Consider the following 26,457-nt stretch of genomic DNA (forward strand, 5'->3'; position numbering starts at 1 on the left):
GTGTCAGTCCTGATCATCCTTCAGTTCATGAAACTCAATGCATAGAGCCTGATGTTTTTATACATTTCAGCTGGGTTTCTGCTGCTATGGAGGGGTTATACAGATGAAGTCTGGCAAAAGGAGGTAGAAAGTAAGGAAAGGGTAAGTAAGGAAAAGTGCCCTCCCCATAACAGTAGTAGTAAATATGGTAAATGGTCCCTGAGGAAAGGCTGAATCAATCTTTAGTGATTTACAATAAAAATAGAGAAAAAGGATGGGAAAGGACAAGTAGTAGAGTATTAAAGGGGGGAAAAAGTTACATTACTCCAATACTTGTGTTCTTCCCAACATTAAATCTTGTTTCCAGTTTTTGGGAACCTTTTATCTCAGCTTTGGCCTACGTGGAATAGAAGGAATTTCTGCCTTCCCTTCCTTCTCTGTTTTCTCTAGCCCATGAAAAGAGAAGTTACATTTTTCTATAGGCATTCTATGAAATGTCTATTTCAAGCAGCTGCAAAAAAAGAGCATACTTAATTTCAAGTAGTTTGGAGGTTTACATCCCTCGATAAAATTGAAGCTTCTTTTTGATACCCCTTCATTTATAGGAAAGCCTTCTGCTTGAGTGCTGCAATATGGCAACAGTAAAACAATGATCCTTGTTACGACACCTCCCACTGAATACAAAAATTGAGGTCGTGCTCTATTTCAGTTTTACGATTCCTTCATCTGTACCTGAATTCTTTAATAATAGAAAGGTCAAGTGGTTTTCTTTAGGTTTTAAAAAATAAATATAACCATGATTGTCTGTGTCATCAGAAAGTTATCATTCAAAACCCAGGCACTGCTATTTATACAGTTATTCTAAACCCTATTCTACTACTTAAACTGTCGACAATTTGTTATTTTTGCAATACAAAGCACCACAGGTCCCACAAATTGCACTAGCTCCCGTGCAAACATGAGATGTGACCATCTAAGGTTAGCTACAAGGGCAAAACCTGCACACAAAATAACATCAATAATCCCAGATCACTCCTTGCCCAGCCATCATCAGAAGGAAATGTAGATATTGTTGTAGATACTGCAACTGATGTGGTGTTTTAAAAGCAAGTGAAGAGGTGACTCACAAAGCAGCTTTGCAGCGATTCTCAAGGGCTCCTCTGTCAGTAAACCCTGCCGCCCTGAGGAAATCTGAGCATATCAGAGGTGCAAAGTGAAGGATTAAAGTATATCAAACCCCGCTGTTGATCAGCTGAGAGTCAGGTTTTGTTTGCATTGTGCTAATTCTTCTGGCGTGCTGTTAGGAAATGACACAGGCCTGCTCGACGTGGGCAGTGCTGGCCGGTGTTAAGCGGTGCCTGGTGGTTGTACAACTGCCCCGTTTTCCTGTGCTATGCTTTTATACTCACATTGCATCAAAATACGTAACTACGGGATGAAAGGCAACGACAAACTGGATTGTGCCTTAATCTCAGTTGAAGTGCTGTTTTTACAAGGGAGATGTAAACCAAAAAGCTTTAGGGTCCCTGCAGACAGAGAAGACTTGTAATACGTAAATTAGTTGTACAAAGACTAAGCAGCTCCTGAAGAGCATCTTCCCCTTCCAGCAACAAGCCTGAAGCAGGAGGCGGCCCTCACATAAACGCACCTCCGCAGAGTTGATCGTACAGCTTTGCCAGCCAGGATCCGTGACCGTCTTTGGTGCCTTCTGCCCTTCAGCATCTCCTCGCTCCCAGTGCCGTGTGATGAGCCCGCAACTGGAACCGCTTTGGGGTGGGGTGGGGGGTAGCCACCATCACGCTCACCAGCTTTCCCCGTGTCTTCCCATCCCCCAGCAGTGGCGTGTCAGAGCCGAGCCCGCTGTGCGTGGGGCACCTCGCTGGGAGACCCTCGCTGAGGGACAGTCGCTGAGGGACCCTCGCTGGGAGATCCAGACTGAGGAATGATTGCTGAGGGACAGGCACTGAGGGACCCCTTGCAGGGAAGACCCTCACTGAGGCACCTTCGCTGAGAGACCTTTGCTGAGGGACAATCACTGAGGGACCCTCGCTGGGAGACCCATGATGAGGAACAATTGCTGTGGGACAGTCACTGAGGGGCCGTCACTGCAAGACCCATGCTGAGGGACAGGCACTGAGGGACCCTTTCAGGGAAGACCCTCACTGAGAGACCTTTGCTGGAAGACCCATGCTAAGGGACAGGCGCTGAGGGACCCTCGCTGGGAGACCCTTGCTGAGGAACAACTGCTGAAGGACAGTCACTGAGGGACCCTCGCTGGGAGACCCATGCTGAGGAACAATTGCTGTGGGACAGTCACTGAGGGGCTGTCACTGCAAGAACCATGCTGAGGGACAGGCACTGAGGGACCCTTGCAGGGAAGACCCTCACTGAGGCACCTTTGCTGAGGGACAGGCGCTGAGGGACCCTCGCTGGGAGACCCTTGCTGAGGGACAATTGCTGTGGGACAATCATCGAGGGGCCCTCACTGCGAGACCCATGCTGAGGGACAACTGCTGAAGGACAGTCACTGAGGGACCCTCGCTGGGAGACCCATGCTAAGGGACAGGTGCTGAGGGACAATCACGGAGGGACCCTCGCTGGGAGACCCATGCTGAGGAACAATTGCTGTGGGACAGTCACCGAGGGGCCGTCACTGCAAGACCCATGCTGAGGGACAGGCGCTGAGGGACCCTTGCAGGGAAGACCCTCACTGAGGCACCCTCGCTGGAAGACCCATGCTAAGGGACAGGCGCTGAGGGACCCTCGCTGGGAGACCCATGCTGAGGAACAATTGCTGTGGGACAGTCACTGAGGGGCTGTCACTGCAAGAACCATGCTGAGGGACAGGCACTGAGGGACCCTTGCAGGGATGACCCTCGCTGAGGGACGCCGACTGACGCGGTGTGCCCGACAGCTCCCTGTCAGAGTCGGGCCCCGCGCCCTCCTCTCCCGCCCCGGCCGCTCTCCGCGCTCCCGCTTGGCTCCCTCTCCCTTTCTGCCATGGCTGCTCTCGCTGCCGCCTCCCCGCCACAGCTGCCGCTCCGGTCTCCGGCCCTCAGCGCCTCACGGCCGCAGCCGCGGCGCCGCCCGGGCGCTCCCCGCCTCGCATGCCCCCTCGGGCTCTAACGGCGGCGGGGCGGCCCGGGGCTGACCCGTGTGGGCTGAGAGGACGAGCAGAAATAACACTTTTTTTTTTTTTTTTTTTTCCTTTTTTTTTTTTTGTGATTACTGTGGGTCTTTATTTCTTTCCCCCCCCCCCCCCCCCTCCCTTTTTCCTGTCAGCGCGGGGGGAGGTTTCCCGGCGCGGAGGCGGCGGCGGCGGGCGGGGGGAGGGGCGGCCGCTCCCGCCGCTGCCCCAGACAGTGGGCGGGGCCGCGGCGGCGGGGGCGGCGCGCGCCGCCGGCGGGTTCGTGCCCGCGCGCCGCCGCCGCCGTCTCCGTCTCCTCCGTGGCCGCCGCCGCCGCCGTCTCCGCAGTGAGGTCACGGGTGGGCGGTGCGTGTTCCGCTCCCCGGGCGGCCGGAGCCCCCGCGGCACCGGGTGAGCAGCCGGGGAAGAAGGGGGGGAGGGGGGAGTGTTACCGGGGGGAGGGGGCGCGGCCGTCCCCGCGGTGGGGGAGGGGCGGGAGCGCCTGAGGGGGGATGGGGTTGAGGCGGCGGCGGCGGCGGCGGAGGGGGGGGGAGGGGCGCGCCGTCCCTGGGGGCAGGGAGCGGCGGCGGCGGGGGGAGCGGCGGGGGGAGCGGCGGGGAGGAGGGGCCGGGGAGCGATGGAGGCGGCGGGCCCTGCCCGGAGCGGCGCCGGCGGGGCTGAGGTGAGTCAGGGCGCGGGGGTGCGAGCGGCGGGATGCGGCGTCCCGGGCCCCTTCCGGGAAGGGGTGCGAGGGGCCGGTTCCCCGCGGCGGAGGGGGTGGAGAAGCGTTTCGGCGGAGACCCCGTCCTGGCCGGCTGCGCACGCCGCGGGAGAGCCGCGCCGGTGCCGCCCCCCGCCCCCTGCCCGCCCGCGGCTCGCCGGGCGGCGGATGCGGCGCTTCGGGAGTTGCCTGCTGCTGCCAGCTTCACCCATCTGCCAGGGCTTGTCGCGGGGCTTAGGCTCTAAAGGAAAGCTCTCAGCGCGCAGGTGTTTCGTAATTAACTGGGGAACGTGTCCCCTGGTTTGACACAGCGAGCTCGCGTTTGGGGGTTGCGCAGGGCTGACCTCTTTCTCTTTCCGCAGGTTATCGGGAAAGACCGACAGCACTCTGTGTTAGCACAAGACATGAATTTTAGCCGGTGGCCTGGATCTTCCCTCTATTACTAACAGCTCGGAGTGGGAGAATTCTGACACACACCAGTGACATCTGTGCAAAAGGTGACTCTCTAGGGACCTTTAGTTTTTGCCGGCGATCTGGATCAGCCTTTAATTTCGGGATTTATTTGTGAACTGCCATAGTAACTCTCATGGTGGTGGTGAAATCATAAAGTTGGCAGCGCAATAAAGCAAGCTCTTAAGATTGCGTTTGATCTCCAAGAACTGAAAGTGCTGAATAAAATTTTCACATGACTTAACATTTTGGATCAGTTGCGTTAAGATCCACGTTCTTCAAACAGACCATTTTTCTATTTTAATATTTAAATAGAGACTTATTTGAAAAGACAGTATATTTTTGAAAGGAAAAAAAATGATCAAGCATGGACACTCTTGCATCAGTGCATCATTTTTTACTAAATGGCTGTTCAAGACTACTGTGTAAAATAGTGGATAGGGTATGAAGAAAAGCCTTTTGTATACATACTGCAGTGGGTTTTTTATATTAGCAAACTGAAAAAATAAAAGAAGAATTTGTGTGACCTCTTCATTATTAATTTTATGGTATTACATGCAAAATGGATAGCAGTTCTTACTCTTGGAGGCTGAAGAAGTAACATTTTACTGAAAGGAGTGCAGAGCTTGGTGTAGCTGAGGTAGTCACAATCACTTGAAATTGTTTTTTGTATGAACAAACAGGAAAATGCACATTCAAGACTGACTTAATTAAAATTCTGGTGTTTAGCAATGGAAAGCCCACAGATAAACTTCCCTCTAGGTCTAGTTTCAGATCAAAAAAGGAGTGGGATCCAAGAGGATGGGAGTCCTCCATTAAAAAAAGCAATGACAGAAATGCATGTAAATAGCAAAGTACGAGTTGTAATAAATAAATTACCAACAATAAAGAAGGAAAACTTGGACGAATATGATGAAACTCCTGTGGAGGCTGATGGGGAAACTGCCAAGCCAAACAGTACTTCGCTATCTGAGCCTTTGAATTTAAATCCAGGTTTGAAACACACGTTGGCACAGTTCCACTTAAGCAGCCAGAGTTCACTGGGTGGACCGGCAGCTTTTTCAGCTCGTTATTCCCAGGAAAGCATGTCACCCACTGTCTTCTTGCCTCTTCCATCGCCGCAAATACTTTCTGGTCCACTGCTCATTCCTCCGGACAGCTCTACGGAACTCACCCAGACTGTACTGGAGGGGGAATCTATCTCTTGTTTCAAAGTTGGAGGAGAAAAAAGACTTTGCCTGCCTCAAGTGTTGAATTCAGTTCTGCGAGACTTTTCACTGCAACAGATCAATACGGTGTGTGATGAACTGTACATATACTGCTCAAGGTGCACTTCCGACCAGCTTCATATTCTGAAGGTTTTGGGAATTCTTCCATTTAATGCTCCGTCCTGTGGGCTAATTACACTGACAGATGCTCAGAGACTATGCAATGCTTTACTGCGTCCTCGCACTTTTCCGCAGAATGGCAGTTTTCTCCCTGGTAAGAACACCTTGGCCCAACTGAAGGAGACTGGCAGTGCCTTTGAAGTAGAGCACGAATGCCTGGGCAAGTGCCAGGGGTTGTTTGCGCCTCAGTTCTACCTTGCGCCAGACGACCCGTGTATCCAGTGTTTGGAGTGCTATGGGATGTTCTCCCCCCAGACGTTTGTGATGCACTCCCACAGATCCCCAGACAAGAGGACCTGCCACTGGGGATTTGAATCAGCCAAGTGGCACTGCTACCTGCATATTAACCAAAAATACTTAGGGACATCGGAGGAGCGGGAACTGAAGCATCTCTTGGAGGAAATGAAGGAGAAATTTAGCGAGAAAAATCAGAAAAGAACTCAGTCCAAAGTAAGTTCACCTACTCTTGTAAAACTCCCAGATCTCTTTCTGCTCACAGGTAAATACTTGTTTTGGAAGCACGTTGCTTGCCTTTTGTAAGTGGGAATGCTTGTCAAATCAAGCCTAAGTTAAATTTGCGAGAGAGCTTCACCATGGAAATACATTTCTCATTAAAAGGTGCGGTAATTTCTTTCCTCTTTGGGCCGTAAGTAACTTCAGTCGAGCTGGTTTGGCTTTGTTGGTTCTTGTTCCATTCTAAAGTACGCAGTCTGTGGAAAATTCAGAGCTATTGTGGAAATTTTCGTTCTCCCATTTGACCTTTGAGTATGCTTTATGCGGTGTGTGTTGCAGCTGAGCAAAGCAGAAAGGAGCTTGAAAATCAAGTATTGCAAATTAATTCTTCATTTGTTATTTTTACTCCAGCACACACAGGTGCGGTGTATGGCAACCTGGCTTGCTAACCACCCATCTCATGACTTTGCGCATAGAGTAGTGTTGCGTTGGTAAGTTGATGTTTAGAAGCCCAAAGTATGCTTGTTCAGCAATGACTTTCTGTTTAAACCAGTTATATAGAGAAATATGCCAAAAAGAGGGGGTTTTAAGCAGCCCAAGTAATGAGCTGTAGGCCGGTATCTTGACAATGGTTAATAATAGATGTCGTATTTTTTCCTAAAATAATGCTACAAGTCTGTGCTATGGTTCAAAAATACAGAGCTTATTTTTCCCTGAGAGAGCTTCTACTTTAAGTAATAAGACAAGCATCAGATAAATACTGAACATCATAGATGTTTCCATTCATAGAATGGAAAATTTCCTGGATATAATTTAAATTTAAGCAGTTCTTAAACGGTTCCTGCCCCACCACTACGTTTCTTTTCAATGTGTTTGGCATTTATATGTCTGTTGGATGGCTACTGGATTGGCCATATATCCATTTGGCATGTTGGATGTTTTGTGATGGATTTCAAAATAGCAGCAAGAGCAGTCCAGATGGTTGAGCCCAAAAAGGTATGCTGTAAGTTGACACCTTTCAGCATGAACTTCTGAAAAATTAGTATTGCAGAAGGGCTTACTGTAGTAACAGGTATTTTTACAGTTGTGCCAGCCTACAGTGAGGAATTTTAGCAGGAAATTTCCATGCAAGTCTACAATATGTCATGCTTCCATGTGCTGAATTAGTTGAAGATGCAGGTAGGTTCATAGCAAGGAGATTTTGCTTTTCATCTGACAAAGACATGGCAGTCTTTATCCTTGCAGTGCCAGTGTAGGTAGTATGGTGGATGCTTCAGTGGAAATAGTCTTCCATATTCATACCTATAATGCTGCTTCCCTTTTCACAGTAGCAGATTTCAGACCACGAGATCTTTCAGTTTCATGGGTGCAGCTGAAAAAAAACAGCTGAAAATAGCAGTAACAGTAATTTGGATTGGACCGGTGCCAATGAAATACAAAAACTTTCTGGAGTCCTCTGTTGCAGACCTGTACAAAGCAGCATATGAAATCAGAACAAGAGAGAAACTGTGAAAACTTGAACAAAGATAAAATGGTGGGGGAGAGTGCTTTTTCTTTTTTTTTTTTTTTTTTTTTTTTTTTTGTTGTCTCATGGATATTCATCTGTAAAGTACAGAAGATTAGAAGAGTTTAGTAATAGGGAAGTGTTGGAGCACAGCCTCCATTTCCTTGTTCTGGGGAAGCTTGGGCTGCTTGGGTCATCTTTTTCCCTCATTTCTGTGGTGTAAAGGAGGTCTTGGGTACAACGTGTAGGCATTACCTTTTCTTACACTCCTAGGGAAATTTATTTGCGGGATGTTCCATTTGCTGTTCTGTCACACTCTTACCACCTTTGCTGAGTCAGTCCTCGGAAGTGCCGACACATCTTCGAGGTTATCTTGGAGGGCCCACAAAGAGCAGTTGCCCTTGGCGAGGTGTTTGTCCATCCAGTAATAATAAATTGTAAATTAAGGCCCATAGTCTTTGGAGCATCCTAGATCTTGTGCCTTGCCTTTCTCCTTGACATTTCACTGAGTTTATTCACCTCACAGTGCAAATACACTTTTGCTTTCAATATTTTAAGAGCGGACAATGTATTCACAAGACTAATTCCTTTCTGTTCTTTGTGCTAATGAGAAATCTATAAGCTGTATATTTGATTGACACCAAGTTTCTAATTTTCTGTTGACTTCTAGACTGCAGTGTAACATCCACCTGCTCCTTACAGAACAGCTGTCGCTGAGTCTGTGCTCATCTCTGCGCTGTCGAATCCTTGTTCCCTTTGACTTTGCGATGGTTTCTGATAATTGTTCTGCGCTAAAACTTTGCCTTGCTTCTCAGACAAATCCCTCGAGTTGGTCATCATGTGTGGGGAAAAGCTCACAATGTGGAGAGTTAATATTTCCTCTGAGTATTATTATAAATCCCTTCTCTGCTAAACCTACTGGCGTAACAATCAGTCTGAAAACACTGCCTGTCTATTTTCTTTTTTTCCTTAAAGAATAGCTTTGTACAACTAGCTTAGAAGAAAAACAAGACATTTTTCATGTAGCCCTTTCAAACAGTTTTGGTAGAAGTCATTCAATTTAACTTGTCTATATCGTGTTTACAGAATTGTTTATGAGCATCTAAACTAAGCAGATTTGTTAGGTAATGAAGTGTACATGCATATATGGAGGTAGATGCTTTATCTCTATTTTATTAACCTGGATGATGAGGGAAGAATCATGTTAGAAAAAAGCTGTGTTTATTTATGATTACCTTTCATTTTCTTTCCTAAGTAAAAATTTGATTGCATGTCATGAAGTTCATTTGCAAAATGCACACTAACAGGTAGACAGTAAAATCAGTTTCCATTTGAAATAGGTGGGAATGTAAAAATCTGACCAAATAACTTGAAAATAGAGATTACCTGGCAGACAACTTCATATGTGAATGTATAAACATGTTAAAATGCAAGTCTTGAAACATGAACAAGATGTGATTCAGAAGTTAAAATTGGATTACTGTATACTAGCTGCAGTATAAGTAGAAAACTAGATGTACATTATTTAAATTACTAGAATGATCTGAGTAAGTAGAAGAAATTTGACAAGTGTCAGGATGAAGCCATTTTTCTAGAGATTATTCACACTATTTCAAATCTTTATTATTTAGAGACTTGGTTATGAATTCACTGTTCTGGAGCTTAGCTTCCTTGTGCCCTCCCTCCTTTCTATCTGTGTTGGAATTTGTTTGAGGAACTACAGGGGTGGAGTTTTATTTCAGTTTAATTTCCAGAGCTGAATTTAGTGGGCTGGAAGTTTTGACCAGAGTATTGCAGGTGGGATTTGATCTTTCTCATGGTCAAGTGACATTTGATTCTGCAGACCTTGGTACAAGCCACATATGTGTAACTGGTTACTCTTGACTGCCAGAGATGTTCTGTGACAATTTATTTCAGGGTATGTAAATAGAAACTTTTCTGGTAATATATCTTGCACACAAGAAGTTGTGAAGGTGTTAGAATGCTTGACGAAGCTTTTGGTACAGTAGGGTGGTTTTTAGCTTTATAGGCTTTGGTTTTATTTGAGCAACTTTCCCAAGGTGTTGGGTCTGGCTGGAATGGTGTTAACTTTCTTCATAGCAGCCTGCCTGATGCTGCACTTTGGATTTGTGGCTAAAACAGCGTTGGTGACACACCAGTGTTCTGGCTGCTGCTGAACAGCCCTTAGGAGCATCAGGGCCTTCTTCATTTTGTGCTCAGCCCCTGCAGCGAGTAGACTGGGGGTGGGCAGGAGACTGGCAGGGGTCAAAGAGATACTCCATACTTTATAATGTCATGCTCAGCAAGAAAAGCTGAGATAGAAGCAGAAGAAAGGGGGTTTTGGCATCCAAGGTGGACATTGTTTGGAGACTGGCAGGGCAGCAGTGTGCCTGTGGGAGGTGGTGAGTAATATCCTTTCCTTCACTTGTTTGGTTTTGTTTTTGTTTTTGTTTTTTTCCTTTCCTTCACCTATTAAACTGTCTTTATCTTGACCCAAGAGCTTTTTTGCTTTGGTCCCCACCCTGCTAGGGGTAGTGGTGAGGGAGTGGCTGCGTAGGTGCTTGGCTGCTGACTGGGGTCAACCAACCACACCTTACCCAAAAACCCGCTTCCCGAGGCTATTTTAATACACTGAAATTAAGAACCAATTTCTTAGCTGTGAGTCTTGTTTAAATGCATGAGGAGACATCTTTCACTTGAAATTAATGGTAACTTTGCAGTGGAGCAAGAAGTATCACCAGTAACTTTGACCAAAGAATAATTCCAAAAACATTTCTTGAGACAAACAGAACAAGAATTGCTATCCAAATACAAAATGCACAGAAGTTTTTTAAGATTATATATTCTGATGCACCTGAATTTATTTTATTTGCTATTACAAAGGAAATGGAGTTGTCATGTTACTGCAGCAGCTTTGCTCAATTCTGTAGTAAAAATTGGTGACAACTGAAAAAGTTCTGTCTCTGGAACACCAGTAATTGCTCAGTTTTATTTACAGGTTTTATTTTGTAATAAAGTATCTGGCAGGTGCTTACTATGATGTGGATACTCTATCGCCAAAGGCTCCTACAACCTTTTGGGAATCCTGGTTTCTACTTTCTGTTTCTCCCCAACATTTTTAGCATGCCTCTGGCAGAGTTCTGGACACTCAGCAGAGCTTTTATATAGGTTTGTAAAGATATTTTCTTTTCATTTCATTGCTACTTTTCCCATAATGGAAAATTGGAGAGCAAAGGAACTTCTGTGGCTTGCATTACCCTGCATCTCTGCCAAAGACACTCCATTTTCCAGTACCCCACTTTCTCTGGTGTGTATGTATTAACAGTGTAAATGCCATTCCAGAGGAGCATTTATGAAAATGTAAACAACATGTACCCATCTTCCAATTACCAATTTTTTTTTCTTTTCTTTAGGCAGATTCACAGCAGAGCCTGGACTTGTCACAGTGGTACCCAGTTATAAAGCAGGAAGCAGAAACTGATCCTCAACCTCCCTCCTTTTTCCATCCCAGGTAACTGTATTTCCTGTGGTGATCTATAAGCGCTCTTTGTACAAGTATTTAAATATTTTGGCTATTTAAAGATAATTTAAGCTGAAAAAAATGTACTTGCAACATGAACTGTTAGGAAAACTCTAAGGGATTGCACAGGTATGATTGAACCCTAACTTTTTATGCATTTCTTCATGTAAATATTAATGAACTGCTTGTGAGTGGTTTTTGGTACAGGACTCAAGCTGTGATCTATGAGTGTTCTTCAGTAGGCAATACAATTGAAATGTAGTTACGCTTTCCCTGTTCAGAGTAGAAATGACAGAAGGTAATTTTTAATTTTTCAGATTATTAGACAATGCATACATGTGGAAAGCTGCACAGAGCCTATTTACCCTGAGTGCAACTCAATTTCCTTTCAAAAAAGACTTGTAAAAGGTGTTTGAAGGCTTTCTTCCACACTGGAGCAATGGCTACAGCCAAATTGTCTGTTGATTAGTTTCCTGATTTTAGAAACCAAGTGCATTTCCTTAACATCGTACACAGTTTGTCATCTGCATCAAGGAGGGAAGCAGTTTTTCTTGACGTACCTCTTACCCTCATGCCCGTGTGGTTATGCATTTACCGTATATGGGTGAGATCAGACTCTTTTGGCTAGCAGCATGCATCAAAGCAACACACACACATCAAACTAGTTCCCACGAACTTCTGTTGTGGTCACTCAGTTTGCTGTTTCTATTGGTGCCTTTCTTCAGAACTAGGAGAAAGGAGAGTTTTGAAAACAGCAATGTTAACTCCGGCATCGTGACACTGATTCTCTTGGCACTGACCTTAACACATTTAGCACTGTCTTCCCTCTGTACTAGACAAAATCTGAGTGGCTAGGTTAGGGTGGTGCAGAAGGGTACTCCCAGGAGTCCAGGAGCTGTGAAAACCCAAATGGATTTTGGGGAAGGAAGGTCCATCATTGGTCTCAGACATGCCCCAGTGCTGTCAGTACGCAGCTTTGCTATTTAAAGAGTGATATGCTCATTCCCACTACACTGATAACTTCCTCCATCCTCCATTGCTAATATAAGGATTATGAAAATGCTAGAGAATCTGGATTCAGTGGCATTCTAGTTTCACTCTGCATTTAAATGAAGACTTCATATGATTTTCTATATGATTTTTTTTTTAATCAGCCATGTTTGGAAAATTCTCTTGTTTGATAGCCCAAAACCTTATCTAGATAATCTACTCAGTAAAGATTAAGTGGATCATTAGTATTTCCTTCTGCATAGGAAGAATTTTAAAAGGATGTGCTTATTTTTCATTGAAGCTTTTACAGTTTGAAATCACATTAAATTAAACTTGCTGCTCTCTACCAATCATCATTTATGATGCCTTACCTTTCATTCTTAATTTTACTGTTCTACTGTTTCAGTTACTACCTTTATATGTGTGACAAAGTGGTTGCCCCAAATGTATCTCTTGCATCACAATATAAGGATGTTGCAAAAACAACAGTCAAAGCTCCAGAAGTAATTAAATCCTCACCCGGACAGTCAGAGAAGAAGCTCAGTAGTGGAAAGCACAAAAAAGCTGTCTCCTATCCAGAGCTTTCTCTTGAAGAACAGGAAAAAATTGACTTGAAAACGGGCATGGAGCAGCATAAGCGTTTAGGTGAGTAGTGGGAATTACATTGAAGACTTTTCAATTTTTATACCATATAATTTTGGAAAGCTCAACAGCAGGCTAGTATTTTGTGATGTTGTCACTTCAGTTTTCCAAAAATTCTTGTGACCTTTTTATAATCTTCATTTTTTTTTAAAACTCTGGAAGTTTAATTTTCTGTGATTGTTAGGCTGTGTTCTTTTTTTTTCTCTATAGATCCACCTGTGTCAACTCGTTCTGCAAGAGGTGGAAAATCTGAACGTGTTTCTTCCAAAATCTCTAGAGACTCCAGCCGTGTTGAAGTAGGTAGTGCTGTGCGAACCTTGTCCCCCACTCTCATGAAAGACATCAGTTGTGAAGATGATAAGGGAAGGATCATGGAAGAAGTAATGAAAACCTACATCAAACAGCAAGAAAAACTAAATACCATTTTGCGGAGGAAACAGCAGCTTCAAATGGTACAGTGCCAACCTGAGTGCATGTCGCTTTTGACGTCAGAAAACTGATGTTGGTTTGTTGGTTCTAGAATCAATATCACAGATTACATTAATTTAAAAACACTGAAACACAAAGATCATTTTCCCCCCACTGTGAATCCAGACACCGAATCTTTAATGTCCCTTATGCTCATTAGGTTCGAGTCCACTGATAATTGGTGCCTTTTCAGTTTGCAACTACTGTGTTCAAGCAGCTTCTTTATCCAAGTGAAAACTACTTTTTTCACTTTAAAATATTTTCCAGACATTTAAGTGGTTTGGCAAATATGGTTTAAGTCCTCTAAAATTTCGCAGTTTTCAGGCTTTTAAAGACAGACATCAGTATTCTAGGAATGGTCTTACCACTGCCCAGTATAAGAAAAAATGCCACCTTCCTATTTCCATTTGATAAGCCCTTGTTTTTAGAAGGGATTTTATTAGTGCTTTTTAATAATGGATGACATTAGAAGCTGGTGTTCACTTGTGATTTTGCCTCATTTCTGTTTTCTGAATAAAGGTAAATACTGTCTTTGCTTCTTACATTCATAGACGAGACCTAATATTTTATTTTCGTTTATTTTAGTTTAGTTTACTTAATGTTAAGCTCAGGATCTGTGAGCTCAGATAAGACCCTAGAGCTGCTACCTTTAAGTTGTTGTGCTGTTGGAGGTAAAGCTTGTAGATAAGTTTTAAAAAAATTAAGACTTTAAAAAATATCAAATTGCTAGTGGAAAAAGAAATCAAACACGTATGTTTTCTGATGAAGCACTTATATCTTCAAAGTATATTTTAGTAAATCGGTGCTGCTGCTTTCTGAAGTTCACTGGTGGAAGTTGTGAATCTGTTTCTGGAAGCTCTGTGTACTTGGAAGTATAAATAATTTCTCAAAAATGTGATGCTTGCCACAGATACCCAGGCTGTCATTGATAAGTAGATAAATACCATTATCAGGCTATTGTTGTCAGTAGATAAATGTGCTCTTTTTGGCCTCATTGTTTCCAGAGATGCATTTAAATTCAGTTTTTTTACTTTTCTGGTCTTGGAACCAAGGTGTATGTGATCCTGATTTTTCTTGACAGGAAGTGGAAATGTTAAGCAACTCTAAAGCTATGAAGGAACTAACTGAAGAGCAGCAGAATTTACAAAAAGAGCTTGAATGTCTGCAAACAGAGCATGCTCAAAGAATGGAAGAGTTTTATTTTGAGCAGAGAGACTTGGAGAAGAAACTAGACCAAGTAATGAAGCAAAAGTGTAGCTGTGACTCCAACTTAGAAAAAGACAAAGAAGCTGAATATGCAGCACAGGTGAGAAGGGAAAGTTCATTTCAGACCAAACCATATTGACGGTATCAGGAAATTGTGAAGCTGTTGTTCATCCACCTTAAGGTTTCATCGTCTCTGTCTGTTCTGATACCATAGACAAATAGCAAAACAGGTCACAGTGACAGCAATATTTATTTCCCTGATGGAAACAGGTAGAATGCAGCTTACAGAAACACATTATGTTATTGATGAAATGTTAATCTTAAACATAAGGTCTATTGTATCCTCATTTAGAACAAATCATGTTTTTAATGTCTATAGACTTGCGCATGTTATAGAATTAAACATTCTCATTTTAGTTGCAGAAATAAGCTATGCCTCTTTTTCTTCCTTTTATGTTAAAAGGAAAAAAAAATGAGCCTCTCAACCACTTTTTGGTCAGATTAATAGCATACTTTGCTGCTCTTTTAGTTCCTTGATGGTAGATTCTTCTGCACTATCTGAGGAACCCCCTCAAAGCAGTTGGTCAGGAGCTCTCTCAGAAATCAAAATCATATTTTTGTCTCTCATTCCTGCTTCTTGGGTTCATATGTCAAAACCTGTAGAGATTTTTTTTTTTTTTCACTTTCCTTTTAACTTTTATTATTGCTTCTTTATGTTGGAGGTTATTCATGTCATTCCAATAGGAAAAATATAGTTAATGCCTAAGATAGCCTCTGAACACCCCTTTTCAAAGTCAGTTGCAGTTACGATTAAATGTATAGTGATGTATTTTGTACTGTGTCACAGAATAGTAGTCTTCACACTTCTTTTTAAAGTAAACAAAATCTAAAACTTAAGCTGAGTAAAGCTTTGTGGTCATTTGATCATAGCTGTATATATTTTGTTGTTCTTACTGTCTCAAACTAAGAAACAGGTCATACTTGAGAGACAGGTTTTGGTATTTTTGGGGAGTAGGGCAGAGTCTAGTATCATAAATCCTTCTCATGAATTTAATTTCATGACATCCCACTCCACAGATTTCTAGCCTTTGCTGCCAGAAATAATCCTCTCTGACTAAGGCCTGATTTACTAAACATCTGGTACAAGCCCTATTACTGCAAGTAACAACATGTTCTAATTTATGAAGATAATAACATGTAACATGTTTTATATGGCTTGTGTAGCTTGCTTACTTTAGAGGGTAAAAAACATAGATTGTTCCCCAGGGAGACTGGTTGATTGTTTTTTTTGAAGTGAGACTTCGAAAACTAAATACATTCCTTGCATGAAAGTTTACTCTGTTATTACCTGTGTGGTAAAGCTATTTGCAATATATAATTTGAACCTTTTTCTCCATTTATCACATCTTACAATAGATTTTGGACCCTAGGTTCCAAGCAGTTGTCAGAAGTACCCGAGTAAAACAGAGGTCCTGGCAACAGGTAACTTCCCCAAGCTGTGTATACGGCATTTAACAAAGCCTTAATGCGATGTCTTCTTGAAGCAGTTGCCCAGGCTGCCCTTTCTGCCTGAGAACTGTGGGCTGGGAGGAACCCTCTTTGTACATTAAACAAAATTAATAATTTGGGATTTGCAACTTGCTTTCTAGGCCTGTCTGAAGATGCACAAAGTGTCTTCTCCCCCTTTTTGACTTCTTTATTGAATTGTCTAGTTTATTTGTTGCTTTACCCTGTCAGTCACAATAGGGCGGTATAACCAGTACTGGAACCTTTCCTTAGAGCAGGAAATCAAAACTCAACTAGAGATGAGCTTATGTAGTACGTGCTGCAACATGCAGGCAGTGAGCATTGTCGTACTGCAACAGTTTATTTAATCAAAGTAGTGGAGTGAGACTTGCATTAATAGCCTGTTGCTGTCCAAGAACTACTTAGATATTTCTGATTACGTGAAGAACCATTTAAATATTTCCAATTACAAAAGTGGAAATGAAGGTCCACTGAATGTGATGTTTCTCTAAAATCAGCCCAGCAGTTCCTTTGCCCAGTACGTTTTATAGCAGTTGGTGAACACCAGTGATCCTGTATGTTCCTGCTGCTTTCATTCTCGTCTTCCTCATTTTCAGTGAGATGTATGCTTCATGATGATTTAGATCAGATAGGTAGTTATCATTATAAAGGCAGATGATATTTTTAGATTCAGTAAGGTCTTTTTGGAAGAAATAACCCCTTAAATCAGTGGCAGAGAAGATAACTGGTTTCCAGTCTCCTTCCTGTTTTAACTGCTGGCAGTATACCTTTGACAGTAACATTCCTGCAGTTGAAAAATTCATCAGACATTTCCAGATCTCACTGTAAATAAGTTTTGATGATGCTCTAGCAAGTTTGAGTTTTACTCTACTCCAAAGATGGAAATATTTAATTTATATTTTTAAACACAAAATATTTCACAAAAAAAATTTGGGACTTCTGTTTATATTTGAACACACACATAAACACACAGATGGTTATGTTCAAGATTTTCTGAATGTCATTTCTGGTAATTCTGTTTCATTTATACTAACGGGTATCAAAAAACAGTGTTGCTGGTTTTATTTGTTCTAGAAATGCATTCCAGATTTGAAATAAAGAAGTAATATTTTGTCAGGTAAGAGAATTGAACCTGGGAAATGAAAAAGTGCTGTTCTGGGATTTGTGAAACATCTGATGCAGGTGCCATCACAGTCTTCCTAACAGATTATATGTATTACTGACATAGTCTAGTCTGACAGTTCATATAACTACAATTTATATGTATTTAAATATTAGACTTCCCCATTTTTTTTTATTACAGTATGAAGTTTATGCAACTTTGCATATTGCTGACATTTACTAGTGGTGTAGTAGCTAACCGCATAATTCTTGATAACAGTAGAAGATGAGCTGATAAATACTGGTGAACTGAAACACTTCTCTCTGATACATAGGGTGGTCAGCAGTGGTGTCTTGAAGTGAATAGTTGATGTTTACAAATAAGTTTACTAAAAATTGCTCTGCCTCTCTGTCTTTCTGTTTTACAGCTAGCAGAATTGAGACTGAGATTGGATCATGCAGAGGCTGATAGACAAGAGCTTCAAGATGAACTGAGACAAGAACGAGAGGCAAGGGAGAAATTAGAGATGATGATAAAGGAATTGAAGCTACAGATCTTGAAATCTTCAAAAAATGGGAAAGGAAAATAGAGATTGGAAGAGGAAGCATGACTGCGTCCTTCAAACAGGGTGGTTTGGTTTTTAATGAATTGTGAGCAGTTTCTGTGTGAAGAGAAAAAGTGTTCCCTACAGATTCCTATTTCCCAGACAAGTCCAGGTGAAGATATACATATATATAAATAATCAGATAGGTATACATTTTTAGATTTTCCTAACCAATGAAAATCTTCATTTATTTGTACTGGTGTTTTTCGCAAACAATGGAAAATACAAAACTCTTGATTTAAAGTGACCAGTTTATCTATTTCTAATGCAGTCTTGAGGACTCTATACCTTTTAACATTGTCTGTTAAAGTATATGTGGTGACCTTCATTTTGCTATCAATTGCACATCCAGTTATAAAAGTACATAAAAAACATTCTGAGTTCTTCAAGGTCAAAAATAGTTCGGGTTTCAGTGAGAATTATGTGTTCTCGAGCTGGGGAAAGTAAAGGCAGCTTTTCATCTGTAAGGTAATACTCAAAATCGCCACAGTGATAGATGGCTGATCATCAGAAGTGACTTACCAGCGTGAGTTTTTCCCATAATTTCATTTTATGAAGTCAAGCTGATCTTTTCGGTATTTTCTATTTAACAACTCATGATCATTCTAAAGAGTTTTAGACCCAGCATTTGCATGTCATGCTGGAAGAAGAAAATAATATGGGTTTTTTGTAAATTAAAGAATTTACAATTACAATGGAATCTTTGAAAATTAATAATTCACATATTTTCTTTTGTTTTCTTCTATACAGTAGGTATGAAAGAAACAATAAGAAAAGGCTTAAAGGAGGGGCTTTTCCTTCTAGAAACAGAGAAAGCTTGACTTAACTGGTTTTCAGATAACAATACTTTCAAGAAAAATAATATTTGTTAAAAAATATGTATTAGTTTCTCTAGTACCCTAAGCCTCCACACTTTGAGCTCCTTGCCAACTTGTGGATTTCTCTTTCATTTACATATAACAGGCCTTAACTGACATTGCGATAATAGCTTAAAAAATAAAATTCTGAGATATGGCACTTTGAAAATCATTTTGATAGTCTCTGTATTTGAATGGCATGGTAACATTACCATGAAGAATTAAGAAATACAGCATGTTTGTTAAGCTATAACATTTGAAAATGTGTAATTGTACAGAATTACTCTTTTATGTATATATAATGTTTGAGTACTTCAGAAGTCTGGTTCCTAGTGGATTAAACGCATGACTACAAAGTTGGATGAAGAAATACTTTTTTGCACTTCTCTCCAAAAGGTTTGATACAGCTGACAGATGTTAGCTGATTATGTCAGTGACTAAGAATATTTTAGTAGTTCTAATATTTCACTACATCATTTTAACCCAGGCTTTAACTTCTGTTTTTGAGGTGCCTAGGTTTATTATTCTCTTAATAATTTGGTTATTTTGGATGAAACCACTCGTAAAAGCCTGCGTTGTTTTACTTTCTTTTACCTGAACTAGTAAAACTGAAAAATTTTGAGTTCTTTCTTTTTTCTCTTTTAGTGGTATAATAGGATGGAATATCACAGAGGAAGATAAAATTGCACATATCTTTTAATTGAATGAGAAATGGGGTGGTAAATTAAATGTCATGGAGTTACAGGATGTTTCTTTTATAGCTGGGTACAATTTTGTTTATGAGCTGTGTCATATTTACAGTGACGATTAAAGCAGAATAGATGAAAAAATATCAAACAATTTTCTTTGTCAGTGTTGATCAGAAAAGAAGACCCAGATTACATTTTTCCCTTCTTCATCTCCAAATTTTTGCTTTAAAAAAAATGAAAAAGCCTGTCTTTGCAGAATGGTTTGGAAGGAAAGGTGCTGACTAGAAATGATTCTGGTTGTGTATGCAGCACTTGCTTTAAAAACACAATGAATGTTTTGTTGTATCAACCACCAAAAACATGGCTGTAGGGAGAGTAGGCAAGAGTGTTGATAAAAGTGTGATTATTAGGGAATGGAGCTTGAAATAGTCCATCCTGATTGACAGAACCTACATTGGGTTAGCTAGATGGGCAGGTAAGAAAATACCGTCCTGGGAAACTGAAAAGTTTTGTCCGGGTATTGTTAAAGGGTCAAAAGATACGGTTTCTAGTTGCTTTTCAGTATCAGTGTTCTGAACCAGACTTGTTCAATTGCCAGTGTAGATAAGGCCATACAGACTCGTTTAATACAGCTGCAGTGACTAATTTACCACAGTATTTATAGCTTAGCCATTGAATGTATGGAATCCTCATGGGATTATTATATTAGAAAGCTGTATATTCCATTTCCATTCGGGTCTTGTCTATGTTATGTGACTTCTGCTCAGATTTCCCCTCATGCCACCGGTTGATCTTCAGCAGTGGCAGTTGCAGTGGAGGACTAGTACAGCCCAGTTCCTGTGCCTCAACCAGCTGTAACTGGCATATTCTGTAGACTATTAAAATGCTGGTGGCCACACTTTGTACTAATATTTTCACTGTTGCAAGAACTCAAGCAGCTATGTGAAGTTTTAGCAATTCCCGCTGCAGATGAGGCCTCCTAATCGTTTTAAAACATCTGACTGAAAAAGCTAATGGAACATTTATTAAAATAACTTTAAAAGTAGCTTTGTAAATATTCCATTTAGTTAATCTAAAATTAGAATGCATTTTAAATTATTGTCTTAAAATTCTTAAATATTACTTTCAGGCTCTTTACATAACATAAATAATTTTCCTATGTGTAGACTTAATTTTATACTGACTTTAAGTAATAATGTATACATAAATGTGCCATAGATTTTGTGTGTTCACAGTCTTTGAAAGATAGTTTTTTAGTAAATTGTAAATAATACTGTATAAGTTCTAGAACAAATACATGTTGACTCTTTTTCACTACCTTATGCTAGTTATATTGACTGGTTTATTTTACAGCCTAATATAGAAACTTGGAATGCACACTTAAGGGCCCTCACTTCAGTGCACACTTAATGGTAGAAACTAATTCTGTCATTAGGACCTCACTTTTAGTCATAGCATGCTCACTTTATGTATTATTATTTGTTTTGGCTTCAGTTATTGCTTGCTGATCTTTCAGGCGGGACACGAAGTCTGTAGGAAAATATCCTAAATATGTCCATAATTTTGAAAGTTGCATTTTTAAATACCTAGACCAAGATCAAAGTTGCCTAGTGCACTTTTTGGAACAAAGTAAGTAGGATTCAAGGTGAATATCTAGTTTGCTCTTATACTTTTTAAAAGAGAACTTTCACGTGCTTTGTGTACTTTAATCAACAAGAAGATAAAAGAGCTTAGAGAGTAAAACTCTTGTAATTTTGGCAGTCTGAAAGCACCCTTATTTGTGGTGTAGCCACATATTCCTAGACGAAAGAGATTTTTATCAAAATCTCCAAACTTAACTAAGTCCGTGTTTTAGTTTTTGTAAGGCATATAGTTTAGTTTGAGTATTTAGATAAATGTAGTTATGTTTCACATTCTTAAGCTAATTTTATTCTATATTTAATATATTGATAGCTTAGGTGTAAAATCATTTGTATATAGTAAAAGCATAATGCAATTAGTGAAGTAGGAGAGGTTGAATGGGAGCATAAAGCTACTGGTGGCCTGAAGAAATAAGTCTTGGCCCATATTTTAGAAGTCACAATGTTTTATTCATACATTCTTGTTTTATATTGGGGGAGGGGATAGCTAGAATGTGTTATGAAATTTTTGGAAAACTTTCCTAGCATTAGTCTTGAAGTTGGCCTTGAAATGTTGTCATGGTCAGCTTCCTAGAATTCACTTGTTTGTAGAGTATATATTTTGATTGTCAGTAAAAATAACAACTTTGTATTTTTTCTGCACTTAATTCGTGTAATTAATCCACACAACAGAGTTTTCTATAACCTGGCGAAGTTGAAAAAAGATGTAATTACACCTACCTGTTAATCTGTGCTTGCAATATTTCAGTAATTTTATTTGAACTGTCAATAGTAAGCAGCAGAAGCCTGCAAATTTCAATTTTCTTTCTGTTCATTACAATTGTAGTGTGAGTATTCATCAGTTTTTATTACAGAAAGCTTGTAGAATTCCGTTGTTGCATATTTCTATTTCAAAAGGACATACATTTTTTAGCTTTTGTGAAAGCAGTTATTGCTTACAAATTGCACGACAATTTTGTAGTGTGACTCCATTACTTAGAAAACTGGTTTTTTTAGGGTTAGTGGTTCAGTTGGAGAATGCTTGAAAAATGAGTTTTAAGCACTTCATCAAGCACAGCAAACAAATGGTCTCAAATTTTGCTATTTGAAAATTGGTTAAATGTAACAGTATCAATTGAATTTTTTTTCTTCAAATATAGATACCTCACTTAAAGGAAAGCACAGCTGTACTGTATTTAAACTAATTCTAGGAAATAAAAAAAGGTTGGTCTAAAATATTTTGTTCCCATTATGTTGCTTTCTGTGATTGACAAAATCTGTTTTTGTGTTTTCATACTCTCTCAAAGTATTGATGTTGACATGCCAGTATAATTATCTCAAATTACAGAAAGTAGCTGCAAAACAACAGAGTCTGTGTTAGCTCAAGGCAACAGGTTGAATGACTATTCTGAAACCATAGTAAAAGCCTGTGAAAAACGCTCAGTGCATTCAACAATTTTTAATACTTTGCCAATGATGTACAGTCTTAGAGTTGCTGTGGTTGCATTACATGACACACAAAACTGTCCTCTACCTCACGTGAGATTTAACAGATATTTTATATGGTTTTAGTAAACAAGATGCATCTATCTGGTCACTTAGTTTACAAATTTTGAATTATATTTATTGAAACATGACATACTGTGCTCTTAGCTTATACCTCAATTGTATTTTGTGCTGTTATCCATTTTCATGCCCTGTAAATACCTGTATAGATTGTGGATTCAAAAAACAAATAAAGAACCGTAATGTCAGAATGCTTGTCTTTTTGTAATATTTTTGAACACTGACTTCTAAACCTGACTTTTTGGAAAGTGATTAACAACAGTGCTTTTCTAAGGAGGACAGAATCTTCTTTGCTTTGATTATAGAATATTAAAACCTGCTTACACTGAAATTTGTTAGCACAACTCCCACTGTCTGCAGGAGGTCCCAGGTTTTCTAAAGGGCATTTTTAGCAAATCTCCAAGATCAACAGCCCTCCCTTACCATGAGTCCATTTCCTAAAGCTTTTATGGCTCTGCGAAGATACTGACACTGATTTCTATGTATCTTGACATAAATTTGGTATTTGCACATGTAAATACAACCACTTGTATATTTGGCATCTTCTCTGGTGTAGTTTTTGTTGCTACTTGACCACCTGAGCAACATCCGAGTTGTTCGCACCTCTCTTTAACAGCTCAGTAATGACCAAGGTGAAAGTCACACAACACCCTATAAAATGCCGAGATTTTACAAAAAGTTAAATTCAGAAATGAGAATTATACTTTATTTGCTGATGGAAAAAATGCCCTACGGTGACTCTCGGGGGTTCTTAGTTTTTGTAAATCACATGGTCAAGTGGCTTAACATTTTTGTCTGCCATCTTAACTTACCAGTTTGAATAGCACAAAATTCAGAATGGAAGAGAGGAAGGAGGCAAGGAGAAAAAAGAGCGATGTTCTCGTTAGCTCTATGTGAATGGGTCTTCCATTTAGGTTGAGTTTCCCCCACTTAACACAGTATGCTATGTTCTGTTGGTCACTTAAAATAATCCATGCTGTAGTAAAAAATATAACTTGTACTACAAATAATATTTTGGAGATTTTCTAGGTGATTTTATTGATACTAAGGGCTTGGGGTTTTTTGACAGACAAGCAAGTGCAGTCACAGACACACACTTAAAATATGTTTCCTTCCCCTCAAATCAGAGCAAAATTGCTTTGTCCTTTGTTGAAGGTACTGGTCTTGCTTATAGAAAACCCAGATTATATTTCAGATTATTGTAAATCCTTACTGCTACCATGTATGCCTGTATTTTTCAGCTGAAGAGGGAAATAAGCAGTATTAACCAGGATGAAGATGAAATTGGTAATACTTGGATGAGCTCAGCCCTTATTATGGAAGAAAATCAACTAGCTGTACTGCTTAAAGAGTTAACCCTGTTTATTTCTGGATTCCATGTTACATTTTTATACTGCGGTATTTCCAAGCGAGAGGGAAGCTGTCAGGCTGAAAACCCTGCAAAGAAAAAGTTCAAGGTGAGTCATTTGTGTGAGAAGTCACAGGGTGTTGATAGCTTGTGTAAGTATGACTAATGGCAAGGCATGTCATTTGTCAGCGAAAACAATGCTGATCAAGGGAAACCTGCTTGAGTGACAGTTTAAAAAGATTGATTTGCAAGGTGTTCACACTGTTGCTGACATAAATGCATGTGTAGCATTTGCTTTAAAAATGGCAAATTTTAAGGATATTGTGCTAAGTGTATCAGTTTGTTTAGCATACAGCTGGGAAGTCATTCTTCTTTGTTTCTTATTTTTTTGATATTGTGAATCATTGTTCACTTGTAGCGTACTAACTTATATTCCCTTACGTATTGGTGGTGTTATTTGTAACACTAACAAAATAGTAAATGTTTCCTGTCTCTATCGACATGAATGAAATAATTCAAACTGTGCCCTGTGGGCACCCGATCAAGCACTGTTGAATAGTAGTAGTTACTGAAGTGTAGAATTTACTTATTGCCTGTTGAGCTGCTGCACGCTCTTGGACAAATCCATTTGTGAAGGAAGACGTGGCGGTGTAAGAAGCTTTTGTGGTTAAGGAAACCATAACTGTGCAAGACTGAATTGCAGGAGGATGTGTCCACAGCCTGTGAATTCATATCCTGCAGCATTTTAAAAAGCACGGGGGGTTGTGTGCATTAGGATGCGCCTGCACTATCACCATGTACAGTGCTTCTAATCTCTGTGTTGGGATGAAATGGGATATCAAGATGTTGCATAATTTTCTAGTATTTTGAAGAAAAATTAGATACTTGCAAGTATGTTAGAAATCTAAGTATTAGTGTGATTTAGAGAACATACATGGGTTTAAAACTCCAAAGGACTGTGTGGTGACAGTCTTGTTAGATGATACAGGTTGGGATCAGTCATCCCAAAGTGGTTAAGTATCCTTATGCCTGGCATTGATCAAAAAGCAGTATTAAGCTATAAGCATTTATACTTGATACAACCAGACCAGATATTTAATTTGCAGAATGCTATGAAGCTAGATGGAGGAAATGCTGGACTGAAAGCATACAAACTGAGCCAGTGAAGGGGAGAGGCAGGAACGTGTTCATTTGTCAGCTCATCTCCTTCCAAATTCCGGAGGTGTCGCGTGATCGGTCCAACTCAATTGTGTGGTCCAAGAAGTGGAACAACACTAGTTTCACTTGAGAGATGACAAGTTTATCTCCTGAAAAAAGGAATAAGCAGGAATATTCTTCGGGGAAAGATTAAACCCACCTAGAATTGAACCCCAGACAGCATGAAAGTGGTGGCTGGATATAAGTAACAGCTTGCTTCACCTGAAGTGGGTGCAGTAGAATAAATTATGTAGAAAGGTGGAATCACAACAGGAAGGTCAATGGCATCATGGCTTCACAAAAATACCAAAAACCAAGTATAGAAAAAAACCCAAGGTGTAACCAACAATATAAAGCAAATGTAAAAACAATTAAATTTCCATTTATTATAAAAGCTCTTCTTCAGAGATAATTTTCAACTATTTATGTAGTAACTCTGGTGTTCAGATGAAGCTTTGACAAAGCAAAACTGTGACCTCGTGTCCTTGAATTGTGAATCTAAGGAACATATAAGAAATGAAGCTTAGGATGGTCTTGTTCATGTTTTTCACTTTTTTTTTTTTTTTTTTTTTTTTTTTTTTGGCTAAAGAATGGATAAAAATACTGTTGCATGAACAGCGGGATATATTTAATTCCCAGCATCTTAATCCTGGAGTGTGGTTTCCAGCATTTCTTTCTCACTAACAGCCCTGGGAATGAATCAAATCCCTGCTGTGTCATTTTTTGGTCCCCTTTTCCCTCCCCCGTGCAATGCAGATGGCTCTCCGCTAGTGGTCGCTCCAGGCATGGTTTATCTGCACAGATCCAAACCTTCCTTTCGCAAAATCAGAAGCGCTGGAGGACGCGCGATGATGGAATTTCATCAGGGATATGTCGGTACCCGCTAACATATATTATATGTGTTTGTGAAAATATAAAGTTAGGGAAATATTCTGCCTGCCTATTTCTCCCGGTGCAGAACGGGCAGTGAAGTTTCTCTTCTACTGACATTTTGAAGTGGGCTGTTCCTTGCTCTGTCAAGTAGACTAAAATTTACACTCATAATGACCCCGAGTAAAAAGCTGCTCATTTTAAGTTCAGCTTTTAAAAGTGGAAATAAAGTGCTGTTAAACACATATTTAAGACTCCATGAGTGTCAGTTAGTACTTCTGAAAACTCAGGCACAAGCAGAGAATGCAGTGATGGGTCTCTCATGTTTTTGCAGTTACTGAAAACATCAGGAAAGACCCAAGACTGATTTTATGCTTTCTCTGCAGCCGTGCTGATGGCTTTGATGAGATGATCAATTCTTCCTCTTGAGTAACTCTGTCCACCACGTTTCTTGCCCTATCTTTCCATTAAGAGGTGCCAGTGTGATCATTCGTCTTCAGCTCGAAAACACTGCCTTGATTTTTCTCCCTCGGTGCTAAATTTTGAATGGTCAGGCTGTCTGCATTTGAATAACGCAGCCTGGTTTGTTTTTCAAGCACGGGTGGGTGTAATTCTGCATCTCCTCCTCCC

The 26,457-nt window shown here is 40.5% G+C and overlaps 1 protein-coding gene across 3 annotated transcripts; it reads left to right on the forward strand.

Annotated features, from left to right (window-relative positions):
* The first annotated feature begins 3,388 nt into the window (after positions 1-3,388).
* SKIL (SKI like proto-oncogene) lies at positions 3,389-22,603 on the forward strand. 3 transcript variants are annotated; one of them, XM_042798623.1, is made up of 7 exons: positions 3,389-3,517; positions 4,190-6,115; positions 11,036-11,133; positions 12,539-12,777; positions 12,985-13,226; positions 14,324-14,548; positions 17,505-22,603. In XM_042798623.1, exons 2-7 carry the CDS (start codon positions 5,009-5,011, stop codon positions 17,664-17,666), a joined length of 2,073 nt encoding a protein of 690 aa, XP_042654557.1. In that variant the 5' UTR covers positions 3,389-3,517; positions 4,190-5,008; the 3' UTR covers positions 17,667-22,603. The 3 variants fall into 3 exon arrangements, with proteins under 3 accessions (XP_042654557.1, XP_042654568.1, XP_042654562.1); XM_042798634.1 differs by lacking the exon at positions 3,389-3,517 and adding an exon at positions 3,731-3,788; XM_042798628.1 differs by lacking the exon at positions 3,389-3,517 and adding an exon at positions 3,837-4,093.
* The last annotated feature ends 3,854 nt before the right edge of the window (positions 22,604-26,457 follow it).

This window comes from Tyto alba, unplaced genomic scaffold (assembly GCF_018691265.1).
Source record: "Tyto alba isolate M040663 unplaced genomic scaffold, T.alba_DEE_v4.0 Super-Scaffold_10, whole genome shotgun sequence".
Classification (NCBI taxonomy): Eukaryota; Metazoa; Chordata; class Aves; order Strigiformes; family Tytonidae; genus Tyto; species Tyto alba.